The sequence below is a fragment of the Enhydra lutris genome, unplaced genomic scaffold, assembly GCF_002288905.1.
Source record: "Enhydra lutris kenyoni isolate GAN:26980312 unplaced genomic scaffold, ASM228890v2 scaffoldscaffold39, whole genome shotgun sequence".
Lineage (NCBI taxonomy): Eukaryota > Metazoa > Chordata > Mammalia > Carnivora > Mustelidae > Enhydra > Enhydra lutris.
In genome coordinates, this window is record NW_019154123.1 from 14,759,246 (window position 1) to 14,779,957 (window position 20,712).

At 37.7% G+C, this 20,712-nt stretch overlaps 1 protein-coding gene across 2 annotated transcripts in view; it reads right to left on the bottom strand.

Annotated features, from left to right (window-relative positions):
- The window catches only part of LOC111155142 (mitochondrial ribosomal protein L3), a 40,023-nt gene that overhangs the window by 13,206 nt on the left and 6,105 nt on the right, over positions 1-20,712 (bottom strand). For both annotated transcript variants that reach the window (XR_002641121.1, XM_022515214.1), the window contains exons 5-6: positions 13,398-13,497; positions 11,224-11,284 (exon numbers count right to left, since the gene is read on the bottom strand). Coding sequence is in view for 1 of the 2 variants with exons in the window: in XM_022515214.1 (XP_022370922.1) it covers positions 11,224-11,284; positions 13,398-13,497 (161 nt within the window). In the remaining variant the exon portion in view is untranslated. The remainder of the gene's footprint in view (positions 1-11,223; positions 11,285-13,397; positions 13,498-20,712) is intronic.

Below are 20,712 nucleotides of genomic sequence, written 5' to 3' on the forward strand. Positions count from 1 at the left end.
AGCAGAGGGAGTGGAAGAGAGAGAAGCAGCTCCCCCCTGAATAAGGAGCTCGATGCAGGACTCATTCCCAGGATTCTGGATCATGATCTGAGCCAAAGGCAAACGCTTCACAACTGAGCCACCCAGGTGCCCTGATGTCAACCTATATTTAATGTCGTGTTCCCTAACTCTAACAAAGCTGACTATTTTAAGACACTGCATGTGCAGGCCACTAGCAAAAAGGACCCAAAGCATAAGATAATAAAAACCATGTTATTTCCATAAGGACTTTGTTAAGCATTTAATAAATTATCAGAGAGTAATGGATTAAAGTAAGCCCACACAAATAACTTTTAAATAAATTAAGAATTCAGCATAAAAACAATGGAAACTATGTGCAGAACCTAACAGCAGATTATCAAACTGCATGTCAAAAGTAACTTATATATGGATAATTTAAACGTAGTTTACATCATTTTCTTCACAGTACTTAACTGAACTCATCACTTATGATGTGCACATAATTCTGCTTTGCCTCAAAAAATCAAAATAATGTTTATTCCTAGTCAAAGAGCTAAAACAGCACTTAACACATATTAAATGAAAAACCCACTATAAAGTGTGCAAGGACATTAACATCTAAAAACAGAAACTTTGATAACAAATATTTTACTGAAAGTTTGCTTTAGAAACTTAAATATTTCTAGTTAATGCTGAATTTTAGAACATATTTGAAAAATAAAAAGCTTGGCAATTTAAAAATAAAGAAGAAATACCTATAAAGTCATTTTAGCCTACAGATATTGTCTGGCAAATTAACACTTTAAAGATAAAAAGAGGGGACTGGTAACACTAACCTAAACTGAACATGTTTTTTAAAATACCGCATTCTAACACTGGCCATTCTTGGTAGAAAGTTTGCTGGTACCTTCTGAGTTCTCAAACTGATTCATCGATTCACTTAAAAAGAAAGAGTGCTAGTATGTGCACCAATAAAACAAATGCCAGGTAAATTACAGAAGATATTTTAGCTCATTTTAAGAGTAAATGCTTGTAAGATGAAAGTGGCATCCTGAAAGTGCTAATTATCTGTGAGCTAATTACAGACTGTTTTTCAATCTAGCTCTAGAATGCATCATGTTGTTATACTGTGTACAATGGGAACCTCTTCAATAAATAACCTTTAAACGAAAGGATAAATGCAAATGACATGACAAATTACTGGCTTAATTCAGACTATGGAGAATAGAGTGCACCTGTTGCTCCATGGGTGGTTCAGGTATCTATTCTACTAGTTCTCTCAGTTGTCACCCAACTTAAGAACAAAACAAAACAAAACAAAAGCCAAGAAGAGAACTGATCTATACTTAGCCTACCCAGGCACATTTCAAATACAAGGTTTTCATAGGTCACATAAAAGAAAACCTTTATAGAACAATGATACACAGCACATAGCACACATGCTTTATTTCCTCTACCCCTTTTATGCTGCAGTTTTTAGTTAACAGAAAAAAATCAAATAAAGGAAAATTCAAGTCAGAAGGAACACAGTGTGAGAAGTTCCATATTTAGTGAGACAGATCAGAAATTTAAGAAAACACGAAATATATTTAGAGGATTTATACTTGATAAACCAAAAATTCATTAAAAAACTCAGAGATCCTATTTAAATTTAGGAGACTACTGTCCTTGTTTCTCAGTCCATTTTTCCTTAGTACACTTTAAGCTTAGAAAGGGTTTTTTGTTTAACCCTTGTGCCCAATCTAGAAAAGTCAGAGTTATTTTGTTATTGGCTACAGCTGTGTCTTAGGAAGAAAGATAATTAGTTTCCTTTATTTTGTCCTATAGTTTCCAAATGTTGTGAATGGGCATGCTTTTGTAAAATTTAAGATGGTATTAAGAAAAGGGGAGGAGGGGCTCAGAGGTATGACAGTCCTAAGTATCTCACAGAAGAAAATGAGTAATTTAATGTTTCCCACTACATTCTAGAAATCTCTAGAAATTATTGCTATGTGAGTTTCATTCCCTTGGTATACTACGTCAAAAGCACAAATGTCTACCAGCAGAAACACAGGTTTTAATACAAACCCATCATGTATTTCCCCACTTTGTGGGAAAGTGCCCTTGACACCATGATTCTAGATATATTTCTATAGGGCGTAAAACAAAATGTCCAAAGGTGAAGAGTGCTCTCAACTTGATTCATTCTGAGTCACTGGAGAACTTCCCCCCAAATTCTCATCACTGAGGCTTTTCCTGAACATGGGCTTTTTTTATCTCTCTCTCTTTGGTATCCCTCTTTCTCCACTTTGGAAAGCAAACTGTGCCCCCTTAATTCCCAAATCCAAAGAGTTTTATTAAAATACTGTTTTATTATGGAAAATTTTAAAACATACTGAAAAGCAGAGAGACTAGTACAGTGAATCCCTATGTACCCCATTACCCAGGGTCAAACATTATCAACTCAAGGCCTATTCTGTTTCATCTATTTCCCTCCTCTGCAACTCCAATGGATTATTTTTTTTTAAGATTTTATTTATTTATTTGACAGACAGAGATCACAAGTAGGCAGAGAGGCAGGCAGAGAGAGAGAGAAGGGAAACAGGCTCCCTGCTGAGCAGAGAGCCCGATGTGGGGCTCGATCCCAGGACCCTGAGATCATGACCCGAGCTATCCTCCTTCATAGTCACTAGAGTGACATTCCCAAGACAACAGTCTTTTCACACAAGCTGTCCCCTGCTTTAAAAAGCAAAATAGCAACAACAAAAAATAAAAGCAAACTAAACCATAACCTTAAGTGGTTCACAGTGACTTCTTTAGCTTGGGGCATATAAGGCCTTTTATAACTGGGTCCAGTCAACCTTTCAGACACCGCCCATCATGAATCCTCACGGTAGCAGATTACTCCGTGAATCCCTAAGTACGCCACTCTCTTTCCTGTCTTGCTCATTCTGTTCCCTCAGCTTCATACACCCATCTCACTGCACTGTCCTTCTACTTTTAACCATGAAAACAGAATCGAAAGTGTTTGTTATCAAGTGTCGCATGGGCTACAAAATACTTGATTTTCTTTATTAAAAGGAATCAAAACCCATACTGTAAGTAGAGGTTTTTATATCAGAACCATTTCTAAATTAAGCTTTCATGTTCTCTCTTTAGCTGATTTAAAGCTATAAAAAGTTTAACTCACTTGTACATAATCCCTCAGAGAACCAGTTAACTGAGTGGTACTAAATGGAAGAGAGGACTCTTGACTTCTCTAAGGATGCCCCAAGATCAGGCCATATTTTTATGGAGGTGAGGGTGGAAGATGAAGAAATCATTGGTTTAAAGCCAGCTTCTCTATGGTTAAACATTATGTACGAATACAGGGACATGGAGATTCACAACAGGTTCTGGTCAAAATCATGACTGAGATGCTTCTTTATGAAGTTGAATGACTGAGAACTGATTAGAGTAAGATGGTATCTCTCCTTGTGAAAAAGTAATGTGGAATATAAAGGCATAAAGTACAAATCAATAATCAAAAGAATTTCTTGTTGGATATAATTTAACATTACTTTGCTATGTTTTAGATTCAAACACCCAAAAGCTTTCAATTAAAAAAAATTTTTTAGTAAACAAAAAAGGACAATTTTTACTAAAATAAATCACATGCATATAAAAGGCCCTATGAGCTAATTCACTATCTCCATCAAGATTAGCTTTTAATTTATGATAAACTACTAAGGCACAAACATTTTAATCTTTAATTACAGCTTCTCATTTCAACAAACTCATGGAGATAGAGATTATCTACCTACTTTCATCTCCACACATTCCAAGGATAAAGTATTTCTGAAGACCCCTGTAAACTCTGGGAGTCAATTTCTACCAATTCAGTGTGTCTAAACCTATTTAATCAGTGATGTACGGCTCCTGAGCCCACAAGTTAAGGCATGGGGAATTTTTCAGTTGCTTTGTGCTCTATCACATTTTGTTAAAAGCTGGCATGAAATAACTATATAGCTGTTACTTCTGTTACTTTCTAGGATGAGTTTGTGACAGCATGACCTGAAATGTACATTGCCATTGTTTCTGTCTGAAAACCATAAACCTCCCATCAATTTATCTGGGAACATTTTTATCAACAAGTGAATGCTAAGAGTGCATTGCTTATAGCCTCCCAACTTCAAATCTAGCTTATTCAACAGTACAAAGAGCCAAATGTGCAGTGATTCCTCTGAGTCCTCTTAAAAAAGGAAGCATTTCCCCGCTGTCCTAAATAAACCCAGAAAACCATACTTGATGTCCTAAGTTCAATGCGAACTTCTCAAAAAAGAAATCTCAAATAACTAATTTTATAACGGAAGGACGTAACAATCTTCTGCAGGTCGTTAGCCATACCACTTTCTTCAATTGACCAGAAGACCATATTGCTGTGTATTGTTGAATCTACTGTTATGTCTTACTTCTTCTTCATGAATATAGATAAGTTATACCACTTGGAAAACTGAGGGATTATTTTTCATAAATAATTTTTTGGAACAAAAGGAATCTTAGAAACCACATGCTCCCATGCATGTCCCATGGTAAAGACAATGAAATCTACACTCAGACATGTTAAGCCACTTACCCAAGGACAGATCCCTGGTAAATGGAAGCATCTGGTCATGCTTTCAACCCAGGTCATACTGCCTCTTCGGAAACAGAATAGAGCAACAATAGGAAAAACGTCCAGCACGTCGGAATGGCATGAAGCTATTTCAAAGGCATTCTCGTTACTCAGTAAATTCTAGATGCAACAGGTAGTATGCAATCTTAAAATTACCTAGAGTGCTTGTAAAGCTACAACTTTGCTATACAAGTCAGTCTTAAGAACATAATAACTAGACATATTGGAAAATTCCACAATATAATTCCTAATGACTTGTGTTTTCTTCATTTTAAAAGATATTTCCTATTGCAAAAAGATTTTTCCTTTTAAAATCTGAAACAAATTAATAAGCAATAATATCAACAACAGTGATACTAGCTAATACTCCTGAGCATTTAATACATGCCAGGCCCTGACCTAATAGCTTTCTGTGCATCATCTCACTCAGTCCTTACAACATGGCTATGAGGTAGATGCTATAATTATTCTTATGTTAAAAATGAGACAACAGAGAGTTGATAAAGCTATCTAGGTCACACAGCTACTGAGAAGCAAAACCCATGCTTTCAGCCATTCCCTGCCTTAAATTAGACCTTAATTTTGCTGATTGTTAGGAAAAAAAAAAGTTATTTCATAGAGTTAAAAGGCTATTATAAATGATTACTATACAAATCTTTAAAGCAAAAAACAACAAAATATAACCCTAAAACACCACCCTTCAAACTCTCCTTTATCTTGAAACATTCACTTTTGACTGATTTGAAAAGGATTTTTTTTTATAGAGATGATTTCCTTCTACAGTTTAGTCACTCATTTTGAAAACTGTTTCATTACTATGCTTAAAAAATGTACTGCTTTCAATAACAGTAAATAAAGTAACTTATTAAAAATGACATAAAATTGGAAATGTATAGGGCCAAACAGCAACTGTATCCTGAAGGCAGCACATGCCTTGTTTTCCCCTCCTAGAGTTTGAGCAAACATCTGCTAAACAGAAGGACAGTGGGCTAGTGGGGAAAGTTTCTGACAGCGTGAAGGACTGGGCACAGAGCTCAATGAGTTTTTGCTCTTTTAAAAATCCACCTGGTGTTTTAATCACTTTAAGACTTTGATGGGCAACCATATTTCTGTACATAATGTGGTATTTTAACGAAAGAACCCAAATTAACCAAATCTCAGTAAATGTGCAAAGGTGCTCTACCAGTCATCTGATCTCCCTTGCTCCTTTCATTTCTACTACCAGGGATAACATTATCAAGGTAAGCACCTATTTTTCTATTTTGAGGCCAAAGGGCAGTAAGAATTGAAAGAGCACTGACAACTTTAACGTAATAAGATTACGTCTGAAAATATATGGGTTGTTCTTTCTTTTTTTTTTTAAAAGATTTTATTTATTTGACAGAGAGAGATGACAAGTAGGCAGAGCAGCAGGCAAAGAGAGAGGGGGAAACAGGCTCCCCGCTTAACAGAGAGCCCGACTTGGGGCTCAATCCCAGGACCCTGGGTTCATGACCTGAGCCAAAGGCAGAGGCTTAGCCCACTGAGCCACCCAGGTGCCCCTATATGGGTTGTTCTAATTAGCCCAGACTTAGAGACAAGACTGTTAGATTATCCTTTATCCAGAAAGGAAAGAATCTTTTAAAAGTAGTTGAATGAACTTTTTCTGACTTCAATGTGGGCTTCAGAATTTAAATAAATAAGGGAATAAATAAATAAATTCCAGACATCCAGAAAAAAATCCTTCAGGCATGCCACTGTCCTGACTCGAAGCTTAATAAAACACCTGGCAGGAAAGTGCACCACACATGCCCACTGTTACGGAGATATCACCACCATAGGTGTCCTTCAAGTCCTTTCAGACAAGGACCTAACTGTTTCCCCCTAATAAAGCAGAGCGCATTTTTACTGTTTTTTGTTTATTCTTTCTTTCATTCTTTCCTGATTTCTTTCCTTTTTTAAGAAAACCTACAAAAAGCACCATTAAGATTCACCATTAAGATTCAAAACAATGGACTATGTTGAGGACAGAATCAACAGTCACACCCCATCTCACACACTATTTACATATTATCCATAGCTATTTCTTCCTCAAAACTAAGAGTAAAAGAAAGGTGGTTCAAGTTAGACCCTGAACCATCATCTATTAGAATTTACGCTGGAATGTAATTGCCACTACAGAACAAGAACAGAAACTTTAAAAAGGTGCTAGGGCAGGGTGTGAGGGACACATCATGATACACACTAGTCTTAAAATCGTATTTAGAATGAATTACACAAAATTGTGATATTTCGAAGATAGGGCTTTATTAGCTGTTAACAGCATAATGCAACTAAAAAGTTATTCTGCTAGAATGGTTTTATATATTAGATGTAAACATTTTCCCCATTAATCTAAATTGAGTTTAGATTCTCAAACCCTCTGCACAAAAAACTATTTCCAAAATAGGAGTAAAAATTAGGGGCGCCTGGGTGGCTCAGTGGGTTAAGTCTCTGCCTTCGGCTCAGGTCATGATCTCAGGGTCCTGGGATCGAGCCCTGAATCGGGCTCTCTGCTCTGCAGGGAGCCTGCTTCCCCCGCGCCCTCTGCCTGCCTCTCTGCCTACCTGTCATCTCTCTCTGTCAAACAAATAAATAAATTCTTTAAAAATAAAATAAAATAAAAGTAAAAATTAAAATGAACTCTGGTAAATATGTATTTACCTCACATTTCAAAGTAACACTGGTAAATACTTATTTGTATAATGAATTATAACCAATGTGGAACAGGTAAATACAATGCATCTTTCAATGCAAGCAGATTTCCCAATGCAATTAATAACAGAGAAACATTTAAAAATTTTAGGGAAGACCTCAAGAAGCTGCTACTGTTGGTCACTGGTGACTCTAAAAAAAATGCAGATAATTTTACCCTCAAAGCAGATATTCTATTAAGATTTTATTTTCTTAAATTATACAGTATTTTGTTTTAAATTAGTTATTTCAAAAATATGTTTAGTCAAGCAATTAAAATTGAAGGTATAAGGTAAAAAAAAAAAAACAAAAAACAAACTTGAACTACCCAAAATATAAGTGTAGATTTAACAAATATAATTATTACAGTATGAGGAAAAATGAAGATTTTCAATTAGAGATTTGACATTTTTCTTTTCTAATGGAAAGATGGTGATGAAGCCAACTGATTAGTAAAGAGACCAATTTTCAGTTTTATGCTAACTAAAATGTGAGTACTAAATAGGCCTACTTCTATTGACACTGTTATTTGAAACTGGGCTGATTAAATTTACTTGCTTTAAAACAGATGTTTCAATGTAATAATCTGAGTACAGGTTTAGGGAAAGGAAGGGGTTAGGATTCTAAGCTGGGTAAAGGAGTAGGCAGGAAAGGCAGTTCCACTGGTGAGCCTTGACCAGGCCAGTGTTTCTCAAAGTGTGGTCCATGGACTAGCAGCATCTGTATCACCTAGGCACTTGTTAGAAGTGCAAATTATCAGGTATTGCCCCTGATCTACTGGGGGAAAAAAAAAGATCTCTGTGTGTGTGCACATGTATGTGCATGCGTGGCTGTGTGTGTGTGGGGAGGGTGGTTCAGAAAGCTATTCAAGTGTGACAACCACTGCTCCTGCCTGTAAATCCATGTCCCTCATCATCTGACCTATCCATGTCACTGCACAACTTTTTCTAGCAGGACTAATAATCAAGAAGATGGGACGCAGACATTTCAAAACATTTGAAACAGGGGCTGGAAATGGAGGACAAAGTAGTAAATCGTTGGCTGTAAGTGAGCCACAGTAAGGGACGGAGAGTGAGTACTTGGAATCTATTCCCAAAAGATGATGGTTCCATTTACAGTCAATAAGGAAAAGAACATTCTCACTGGCAGTGAAGAAATTTAACTCTCTAAAATGGGAAGCATCGGGAAGAGGAGACAATTTAAAAAGAAAAAAAGAAAAGCAAACAGGTGCATGTGTATGCTCCCCACAACCTGTCAGTGGCAAACAGAAGAGGCAGCAGCAACTAGGACTGGATGGAACTGAAGATCCAGTGCTGCCCTGGGAAGAATTCAAAATAGATCCTCATGAGAAGGACAAAGAGTCCTACATATTTACAAACATGGGCATCTTGAAGCCATAACACCATGTCAGCTATAAGAGTCACTGGAAACATTCATCTTTTAAAAAATCAAAGTCATCTGGCCTCAGGTACTAACACATAAAGGCACACCCACCAGAGTAAAGCGCAGCCATGTGTGGGTCAACTCTCTCCCCTGACTTCACACGGTGGAAGTCAAACAGAATACTGTATTACAGCCCACACAACAGTGAGATCTTCTCAAATGAAGGTCCTCCCTTCTCCAGAATTGAATGGCAACTTCTTTAAATTCCAGAAGTTATTCTTCCAGCTCTTATCAGCTACGTAGTCCCGAGGCTGGCACCAGGCTTTACAGACTTGGTTTCTAGGTACATGATCTTAAAACAAAACTAAAAAACTTTCCTTTTCACTTTAAACTCTCAAGAAGAATGCTAAAGTTTTAAAAATAACTTTTAAGAAGCCAGAAACCCAATAGTAGTATCTGAAATGAAACATCTACTGAACACAGGCATCTGAAAAGCTTGGCTCTAATTCAAGCTGGTCACAAATCCCACCACAAAGCATCTGCTAACGAAGGTCTCTGACTTTGCAGGAATTCTCGGAAGAGCTCATATAATCTGTAAAGTATGTAATGGAAATCACACATGAATAACTCTGTAAATTAATGGAATTACTGAGGTACTTTACTATATGTAATAATCAATCCAGAAATTAAAAAGTAAAATCATCTGATTCACAACACATACACATCTCCCCAACTAACCAAACCAAAGCTTTCCAGCTCTAATATTCTGAGTTCTTGCCAAGGGAAGGCAGAACAAGGAAAGTGACCAAGTGATTTTAGAGGCCCCAGTCAGGAGGGATGAGTCTGCAACAATCAGGAAGCAGGAAAAAAAAGGGAGGGGGGAGAAGTCCATAATCTCTCTCAAAGGAAGACACACTGTACTGTCAATTTATCTGACTCCATTTCTAAACAGCTAATCAAAGGTAAGGGCTGTTTGCAATGGCTCATATTGGAAAGTAGGCAATAATGGTGTGGAAATAAAGTACAGCTAACTGACTCCATTAAAGAAATGAATGCTGGGGACGCCTGGGTGGCTCAGTTGGTTGGACGACTGCCTTCAGCTCAGGTCATGATCCTGGAGTCCCGGGATCGAGTCCCGCATCGGGCTCCCGGCTACGCGGGGAGTCTGCTTCTCTCTCTGACCTTCTCCTCGCTCATGCTCTCTCTCACTGTCTCTCTCTCAAATAAAATAAAACAAAATCTGGGGTGCCTGGGTGGCTCAGTGGTTAAAGCCTCTGCCTTCGGCTCAGGTCATGATCCCAGGGTCATGGGATCGAGCCTCACATCGGGCTCTCTGCTCGGCAGGGAGCCTGTCTCTTCCTCCTCTCTCTCTCTGCCTGCCTCTCTGCCTACTTGTGCTCTGTCAAATAAATGAAAATCTTTAAAAAAAAAAAAAAAAAAAAAGAAATGAATGCTGGCTCTGGTTTTCTTGGATAAAAGCTCTTTGGCTCAGTTACTGTGATTGTAAGACTATCCCAGAGCACATGTGGGCCACTGTCAGAATTACACAGGCCACAGACCCTGTCGAATGACAAAAAAGGAGGAAATCAAGGCACACAAGAGAAGTAAAATTATCATCTGTGTTGACAGAACAAGAAACAGAAATAGCCGATAGCTGATATTTGGAGTTTAGTTTAGCCTAGTCATGCAGATTCTACTAACATATACTGAGCAACTGCTACATAAACAAATGTAAGGGCTCGGTTTACTTCATTCTATAGTGAAGTAACCTTAACCAAATTTTGAAAAACTGCTTCTTCTCCCGGTCTGAATATGACTCAAAGTCAGCACTTCTATTTGTGTGACAACTGTGTTGATTTCTCCCAAATTAAACCCTTGTTTCAGGAGAAAAAATATTTTGTTTTTATGAAGTCTCACTGTCTCACTTGTCTAGTACTGAGACATAACACCGTGCCACCAGAGGCTTAAGGTGTAACACTACTTCTTCCTGCTTCTCGTAGGCTCTTAACACAGTTAACAAAATGTTTTATAGTTACCCTAGGGGGACCTTAAAAACAACCATCACAAACAGTATAAAATGTTTCTAATTTAACTGTTTCCTAGAGTTGGAAAGAACCAGCATTTATAGATCACACAATCTCAAAAGAACCCCACAGCACTGTTCATTTTTATTTCACCATCAAACTGTAGATAGCCTTTGCTCTTAAAAATAGAAGTGGGCCCAACGCACAAAGAACCTGAGTAATGTGACCTTTCTCGTAGTCCCATTTCAAGAAGCATGCATCTCAGTTTCAAACCTGTAACTTGATGTTCACATACAACTAATTCAGTGCAATTTAAAATCTAGTAGAGTCAGTAACATTGCAGAATTACAAACGAGAATAATGATTACTTAATCTTTAGTCACAGACTTGAAGGACTATAATTTCACTTACTCTGTTATGTTTTAATATATAAGGAAAACAAAAGGAAAAGAACCTGTTATGTGGACCTACGTTTTGGCTGTGACATCCACATACTGTCCTGGGCGAAAATGAGCAGCATAAAGAGGGGTGCCTTTATGAAAAGAAAACAATCAAAATGAAATTTGTCAGCCTGGGAACAACTTCACTAAACATAAACTACATCTAGGAAAACTAAAAGATTTCAAAAAAAGTAGAAGATTCTCTTCACAATTACAATTATTAGAAACATCAACAATAAAATAATAAAACTGTTCATCAATCATGCCTTAATTGACTATACATGGGGTAGAGAACAATATGTCCCCGGACGAGGCACATGATGCGAGAGTCAGGCTAACAGACCATAGATGGCTGACGGGTTTGTGCCTGCACAGAGGCCAACGTGGTACTGGCTGAAATAGGCAATTCACATGACAAACACAGTGTTCTTATGGTAAATACATGAGTCTGATGATTCTTTGTTATTATGGTGAATAATAATATACTGACATTTAAGATACCTTTCCCTTTTTGTATAACGAAATAAAAACAAGAGTGACTCAAAAAATGCTGTGGCTGGATCAGATCTTTTTTAACCATTAGAGATAATTTACCCAAAAACAGGAACTGTTTGAACCCAGGTCCACCGTACATTAGGCAGTAATTACTGTATGGGTGATATCCATATAAAGCCCCTATATATCAGATTTTTGGCAGATTGGTCACTGTACCAATAAAATATAGTTATTTCAGCACATGCCCAGATAATTTCGAATTCTGAAAAATTGTCATCATTGATACCCCAAGTTTTATATATTAACATTTCCAAAACTAGTTGTATGTAAACAGAATTTTAGTTAAAATGCACCAGAAAAAATGTTATTTAGAGGAATTTTTAAAGTGAAAGCCCTTCACAACATTGTTTGTATCAATTTGGAATTAACACTATGAGAATTATTTGACAATTAATCTGCAAATATTTCTAGGACACTTGCTATATGTACTGTTAGAATTATAAAAGGTAAGACATGGCTCCTAACCTCAAGAATTTATTATCTAGGTGAAGAATCAACATTAACATCATCAAGTAAGACTTTTTCTTAAAAAAAAAAAAAAAAAAAAAAAGCCATAGTCAATGTAGTAGAGAATGCAACTGAATGGTAATTATGGCTTGTTTTACAACAGGGAATAAGGTACTATGGGATTTCAGAAGGTAGTATCCTTTAATGTAGGACCTAACCTAGATTTGTATAGGTAAAGAAAAACCCTGAATTAACAAAAAATAGGGGAGATTAAAACTGACTGAATTTCTAGGAGGCTGAATGACTTTTAACTGCTGATACCTGACCACTTTTCATCCACAAAAACAATTCCACATGGTTTGACTACAACAAAAGTTAATAGGGACTTAATTTTTACACTTGTTACCTTAATTCCATTCACTTTAGCTTCAAACGACAAAACCTGCACTTCAAAAAATACTTTTAATTCTAGCTTATATCAAGGCTGATCCTCCGTCACTCCTTAATAAGGCTTATTGTAATTATAATTTACTTTGTGAAATTCAGTTCAGTTATTAAAATACCGAATCTTATAAAACCCTTCTACTATCTGTTAGAACTCAAGTTGAAGAGATCAGGAAGCTTTTCTTAAGTTCAAAGATGTCAAAATGCTGTTAACTATATAAACTGATAAAACCATACTGCCAATCGTACTTTTTGACATTTCAGGGAGTAGGTAAAATACTTCAGAATTTTTAAGATAGAATCTTTACATCAAGGTGCTATGGTTAGTCAATTTGCTGTTCCATGAAAATTCTATCTCAGTGAGAATCTAGCTAATCTTCACCTATTAAAATGACAGCCTACACAGAGTGAACTTCACATTTTAAAGGCTAGTATATTTTGAAAAATAAAAAAGTAAAAAAAAATGAATGTTAGTGTATTTATCTGGAGTGGCTTTTCCAAATGTGAAACTCTCTGTACACTGAAAACAAAAGCGCTCCTCCCTCTTGAATGAAAACAAAGAGTTCTCTACAGTTCTTTCCAGTCAAAAAAGGAAAAAGACTTGTTTGTCCCTAGTGATTAAATCAGATACCACTTTGTATTTAAAAATAAATGTTTAGGACTTTGTATTGTGGATTCAACTTTACCGAAAGGCCTAACATTAAACAAATCACATACTTGGGTATTTTTGCCTCCCTCCCTTCCCCAGCTTCAGATTACCTGGCTTAATCACAGCATTATCTGTTACATGAAAGATTTTAACTTTCTGTTTTGGCGGCAATCCAAGTTCTTGGTAAAATTCCAATACAGATGTAGATTTCTAGAGGAAAAGCAGCACACATAAGTAACCCATGATACTGAAGGTGGAGTTCTGTGCAAAGAGATATAAACCAAGGCCTTAGCCCAGAGAACAAATCATTAAGAGCATTCTGTTCCCCTGATGAACAAAAACCAACACATTCTATTTAAGGGAGGTGAGATTTTTATCTATAATCCAATACATCCAGGATCCAACCAGATGCATGGTGTAGCTCATATATATTACATGGTGAAAGACCTTTATCTGTAGGAAAAGAAACAGCATTGTGCTCACATTTGAATTCTGACTGGAGGCTCTAAGTATCAAGAACCCCAATCTGGGGAAATTCCACTCTGTCTACTCTGCACCTGCTTCCAAGCAGCTGGAAGAAAATATACTAGCCACATTCAAATGTATGACCACAAACTTCAAAGTGAGTCCCAAATGTGGTCTGGCCAACCTACCTTTCCCTACTTAAATCCCTCTCACACTCTCCGAAGCCCCTTCCTTTTCACAACCCCTTTTAAAACCTCCAGTATGTTTCCCTCCTTCTCCCTTCTTTGAGCTAACCACGTTGCTTGAGATTTCACTAAAAAACCAGAAAAACTGGAGCATTTCCCCAAGGTCTTATCACCCAATCAAACAGCCCACACAAGCACTTACCCTCCCATCCCCACACCCCATGCTAGATTGCACGAGATGAGCATGGGGCAGTTTTAGCAAACGCCAATGTCAAGGCCCTTCTGTTTGGAGACTGTCGTTTCACTGATCTAAGGTGTTATCCAGGTGTCAGTGCTTTTTAAGCACTCCCTATGACTCTGATGTGAAACTTGGGCTGGAAATCACTATGACAAGTGAACTGTCCATGCTCTTATTAGAAGTCATACCCCTCACTGTGTACTCATCCGACCCCTCTCTTACCTGTTCAACCGCTTTTTCTTGAAATTGTTCCCACTGCCTTCTGAATCACCAATTTCCCCCTTTCTACTGGAACTACCTTATCCAAGATGTCACAATAACTCTCATTAAAACAAAACTTATCCTTGACTACAGTTTCCTTTCCATTCCCCCTTAAGACAATGCTCCTTGAAAAACTTCTGCTCAATCTACTTTCTATCTTCCCATTCTCTCAAACCCACTTTAATCAGGTGCCTGCAGCCCCTGAATACTCAATGCAAAGTGCTTATCAAGGTCACCAACCATCTCTATGTGGTCAAATACACTGGTCAATACTTATCTCACTGGCTCTGCCAGCACAGCTTGGCACAGGTGACCACTCACTCCTTGCACGCTCTCAGTTCTTTCATATACTAATAATACCACATTTCTAACTTCAATCGCAAATTCTACTCTGAACTACAAATTCATTCGTACAACCGCTAACTCAGTATTTCACTTTGGTATCATACAGCAACTCAAGTTTGATATGTCTAAAATTGAACTAAACTCCCCCCCGCCCCCCGAAACCTGCTTTCCTCTGGTTTTCCAAACTTCAATAAATAGCAACTCCATAACTCAGCTGCTTGGACCCAAAATCTTGTGGATACCTTTGAATCTTTTGTCATATCCCATGTCTCACACACCAGCAGTTCCTACAGATGCTATTAAAAATAAAGCCCACATCAATTACTTCTCACCTGCACCTCAAACCACTGTCTTTTGCCTGGATTATATTAATAGCCTCCTAATTGGTTCCCAAATTTCCACACTGCTGACACCATGGTCTATTCTCCAGGCACAGGCTGGCCATGATCCTTTTGAAACTCAAGCTAAATCACGTCTCCACAATGGCGACCATCTCATGCAGAATCAATCCTAAATCCTTAACATGGTTTACAAGGTTCTATATAATCTGACCTCATCTACTACTCTCCTCCTGGCTCACCCTGCTTCAGGTACAATGCATTCCTCACATTCCAAGAACACATTAGACAATAACCTTGGATCCTCTGCACATATTACTCCCCCTGCCTGGAATGCTTTTCAGATTTTTGCGGGACTTGCTCCCATGCTTTATTCGGGCCTCTATCTAAACATTAACTTACCTTTCCTGATTATTCTACCTAAAATAGCACCACTTTGTCACTTGCAAACCCCTCAGTCTTAGTCTACAAAGCACTTCTATTTGTCATGATACACATTTTTAATTGTGTATCTTCTAAGACATGGCCTCCCTTTATCGTCCACAATCTCACCAAAATGTAAGCTTCTTGAGAAAAGAAACTTTAGTTGCTGCTACATCCCCAGCTCCTGGTAGGTCCTGCCGCCTGTTTTTCCCTCCACCATGCCCTTTTTTCTGTACTGTAAACATCCTTGAATAAAAAATATCTTTGAATAGAAAACTTTATGAATATCTCATTTCCTTAAAATAATGTCCCAGGGCTTTTTCCTTTTCTTAGTTCTTAAGACTCTTGATACAGATTGCTAGAAGACTTGACAAAAAAGTTGTACCACTTTCTATTTTCTGATGTGAAGAGTGCCTCTTTCTTGGGACTATAACTAACACAGATGTATCTATCTTCTTGATGCTCTTTCCCCCTCAACTTCCCCTCTCATCACAAGAGAAACACCTACAGGTCCCCAAGGAACCACAGTACTCTATGTATGCTTACCTATCCCTGCCTATGCCAGTCTCTTGAAGGTAATTCTTCCCCAACCCTGTACCTCCAAAGCTCATTAAAAATTTGTTAAATATATGTCTAGTCTCAGCTCCAGTAATATTTCCTGTCCCGATTCCTGCGTGGGCAGCCTTGCCAGAGCAGACTACTCCTTGGTCTATGCGATCTTTAGACCTTGCCTATATCTCAAATATTGTCCACATTACCTTACACTTATCAACTGACGTGAATATTTGCCTGCCTGCTGGAGCACCTGGATGGTGAGCTGCTTTATTCACCTATGTTTGTAATTTTAGAACTAAGCACAGTTATAAGTCATATACTGCAGAAGTGAGCTAAATGAATGGTGAAGACACAAAAGATGGAGGACAGACATCCACCTGCGTGTGAAGTTCTGATTTGCCTCACCAAGTCACACCTTTCCACTCTTGCTGCTGCATCAGTTCTTGGCACACAACATCACTGTGTTTACAATGTTATCTTCAAGTCTAGTTATTAAAAATTGTAGGCCTTAAATAAAGATCATGACTTATTCTGAACATGAACAAATCTTCAAGAAACTAAACTATGAAACCAAACCAAGAGTAATTTGTAGTCAAAAAGCAAGAACAGCAGCAACTAAAAGACCCCAAACAACTCAAGACGATGCCAATGATGTACTGAAAACCGAGCATCACTGTCCCTAATCCAATGGAGTATCTGCACAGCCAGTCTTAATTATAGAATATATGAATATGCAGAAATCTTCAGTTACTTGATGATTTCAGTTTAAAATGTAAGCTTTTGGTGCCACTTTGAAACCTACTGAGAAGGCTGCGTTTGGTAGACATGAAATTGGGTGGCACTGGCCTGTAATGTTAATTTGTGGATCAACCCACAAGCCCTGGGAAGTCCTTGGGGACCTCTAGTGGAACCATACAACAGACCCCGAGAAGCCCTGCTCTGGATGCCCATGAAAGGTTGTTTTATACCTCACAGTGTTCCCTCAAGAAGCTATCCTTTCCACCTCCAAGAGTGATGACTTAAGTTCATCCCAGTCATTCCCTATACTTTTGCCTCCCACATGCTGAAATCTAACACTGATATTCAACACCACCCTTATTAAGGCCGCTACTTTTCTTTTCTTTTCTTTTCTTGTTTAAAGATTTTATTTGTCAGAGGAGAGAAAGAGAGAGCACACGCAGAGTGAGGGGCAGAGGGAGAGAGAGAAGCAGACCCCACTGAGCAAGGAGCCCAACACAGGACTTGATCCCAGGACCCTGGGATCGTGACCTGAGGTGAAGGCAGATGCTTAACTGACTAAGCCATCCAGGCGTCTCTAGGTCCCTACTTTTTAACTCCAATCATGCACACTTCCTCCATATCAAAGCAAACACATAAATTCTCATTTAAAAATGAGATTACATTTGCAACTGCAAATTGCAATTATTTTCCTGATGTATCAGATTTAAATTCATTATGTTGTAGAACAGAGTTTAAATTTATTCTTGACATTCACATATTCTACTTGATGATTTTAAAAACATATTCTTTTATTAATATCAGTTTCTAAGTATGTGGGGAAGCTTCTAAGAAAAAAACTTCTACTTTTTCAGAAACACAAAATAGGTAAGATAAACATCTTGACCTATGTAACTACAGACTGAGACATAAAAAGTAATACATACTTCGTGATTATATCCCAATTTCATTAAAATTAAATATTTTCTTTTAAAAATCAAAATATCATAAAACTAATTAGGTATCAGTTGTGAGAAAATCCAGAAGCTCAAGTTGAGTTGAAGGCAGCAGCAGTGTAACAGAAGTATTTTTTTAACTTCCAAATAAATGATTTCAGAAGGCAATTTAAAAGTCTGACAGCAGTGTCACACTTGGATAAGCCCATCTACGAGGCTGCATTTTTTTCTCCCTCTTTAGAGTTCTCTGCAATTATCCTTCTCACAATGAAAATGCTTCTCTGCTCCTAAGATGAATTGACTTAATCAACTTTTAAGGCTGCTTAACTTCCTATGTTTTTATTTATAAGTTACAAAAATAGCAAAAGCAAAACAGTCTAATTTATTGGAGGCCTAAGTTCTTTACAGAGTAAAAGACACAAAACAAAACAGTTCTACCCCATTATAAATAAAATTGATGCAGTCAATTCATTTTAGAATAGTTAACTATTTGATATTTTATATTCATAGGTCTATGTTTTTAAAACCTTTTATAACCAATTTACTTGCAGTTTCTCTGAGGGTTACACTTAAACAAGAGAAAGTCTGCATATTTTTAGTTTTAAAAATCTTTTTCCTTTCTGAACCAAAATTCTTATGAAGAATTCTAAAACTTCATTTTCACATCTTATTTGAAGAAAGGTCGTTCAAAGACCAATCTTTTTCTTAATATTGTTAATACATGTCCTCTGGACCTAGAAAATTTATTATCTTCTTTTTTCCTTTTTTTTCTTTTCTTTAAGATTTATTTATTTTAGAAAGAGAAAGAAAGCACACATGAGCATAGGAGAGGGGCAGGGAGAATCTTAAGCAGACTCCGCATGGAGAGCAGAGCCTGACGGGGGGCTTGGTCCCACAACCCTGAGATCATTACCTAAGCTGGAACCAAGAGTCAGTTGCTTAACCAACTGTGCCATCCAGGTGCCCCTAGAAAATGTTTACCTTGGAGAACAAGAAAGACCCCTGTAGCACTTTCCATACAAGGGAACTAAATTAAAAATCTGTGTAAGATAAGTGGCTGGAAATCCACAACATAATCAAGCGTCCAAATCACCTAGCTCTGCAATTTTTTTTAAAGATTTATTTGATAGACAGAGAGAGAGAGAGACGACGAGCACACAAGAGGGAGAAGTAGGCTCACCACTATGCAAGGAGCCAGACTCAGGGCTACATCTCAAAACTCTGGGAATCAGGGGCACCTGGGTGGCTCAGACATTAAGTGTCTGCCTTCGGCTCAGGTCATGATTCCAGGGTCCCGGGACTGAGCCATACACAGAAGTACAATTAATGAGAAAACAGGCATCTATCAAAGCAAAGAATTACTTACATGAAGATTAGCATGTATTTACATATTTAAAAAATTCAAACATCTGAAAAAATCTGACATTTTAAAAAGTTTTCATAAATACCTCACTGTGCTTTTCATTACTGTGAAACTACTTAAACCCCAAATTAGCCAATAAACTGTCAAGAATTAATCGCAGACTAAAATATATATAAACTATACAATACCATAATACGCAAAAGTAGTTAACTTCTCTAACACTTAGGAGACAGGCCCCAATGGCCTCTAGTCCTATAAAACTATAGGACTCCAACAATTTTAATCACCTTGAACTCACCCATCAGTATATCCCATTATTTATAGGACAACTCCTCCTGAATTTTCTATAAACACTTCACACACTTCTTTCCTCTTCCAAAACTTCCCTTTCCCTGTCACTATTCCAGGTTACAGAATCCACACTGAACTAGGTATGCAGGAATTGCTCTAAGCCTGTGTCCCCTTACCACATACTCAGCCAGTCTTGTACAATTCCTTGCCCTCTCCAAGCCCAATTCAACTACCTTGGGTCAAAAGCCTTTTATCAACTCTCCCCAGTGCTTAAAACAACTTCCTAAATGTTCTCCCTATATCCAGATTCTTCTAATTAAGTAAGACTATGATTTGACAATATCACTGCCCCAGTTGAAGAATTCAGAAGCTCCTGGGAGTCTACACGATGAAGTCTAAACTCTTCAGCACTCTACCCTGACAGGTACATCTTTGCACCTTTACCATCTTCCCCCACTGGCCCGCACGCTCACACACTTAAGAGTTCATATACCACACTTCTCTTTCCAAGCACACATACGCTCTTCCATGTGTCTCTGCAGAAGCTACCTGAAACTAGTAACTCCAAGCTGCAGTATTTGCCCATCTGTAAAATGGGGATAAAAATACTACTTACCTAAGAGGTTTGCTGCCAGGATGAAATGAGATTTTTGAAATGTGCCTGATATGTTAAAACAGGTATTCCTGCTGACATGTTTTTTTCTTTTCTGGTCTCCACTCTGTGAAACCTTCTGGGATTTTCCCAAGCAGAACCGGCCGTCCCCTATTCCATGCTTTCTGCATGTGTAATCCTATACAGGGATGGCGGATTTATTTGTCCATCCTTCCCATTAGCCTATGAGCACCCAGAGGGTGAATGTTAAGATACAATTAAGAAAGTAAGATCTGAAGTCTGACTGGCACCCTACCTTTTACCAGTGGGTGGCCCTGAAGGAGTTCCTTAACCTCTTTAGCCTCAGATGCTAAGAAAATTAAATAACAGGCTTAATGGTTATGTATCCATGTGTAATAAGTGCTCAACAAAGTTAACTATGACAACCAAATAGGAGTTTGGTTGTCCAATACTTGCTAGTTTTGACAGTTGTATAGTATGGGTTGTATCCTATTTACCATACATGTTCATTTCATAAACAATTTACAGTGGAAAAAATGTTTATCTTAGGTACAAGCACAATGTTTTAGTAAACTTGAGGATGTTTCATTACTTATTAGTGAAAACCATCACCATTTCTAGAAATTCTCTGCTTTTAGTCCTTCAACAGAGGATACTAACTGCACAGATTTCTCA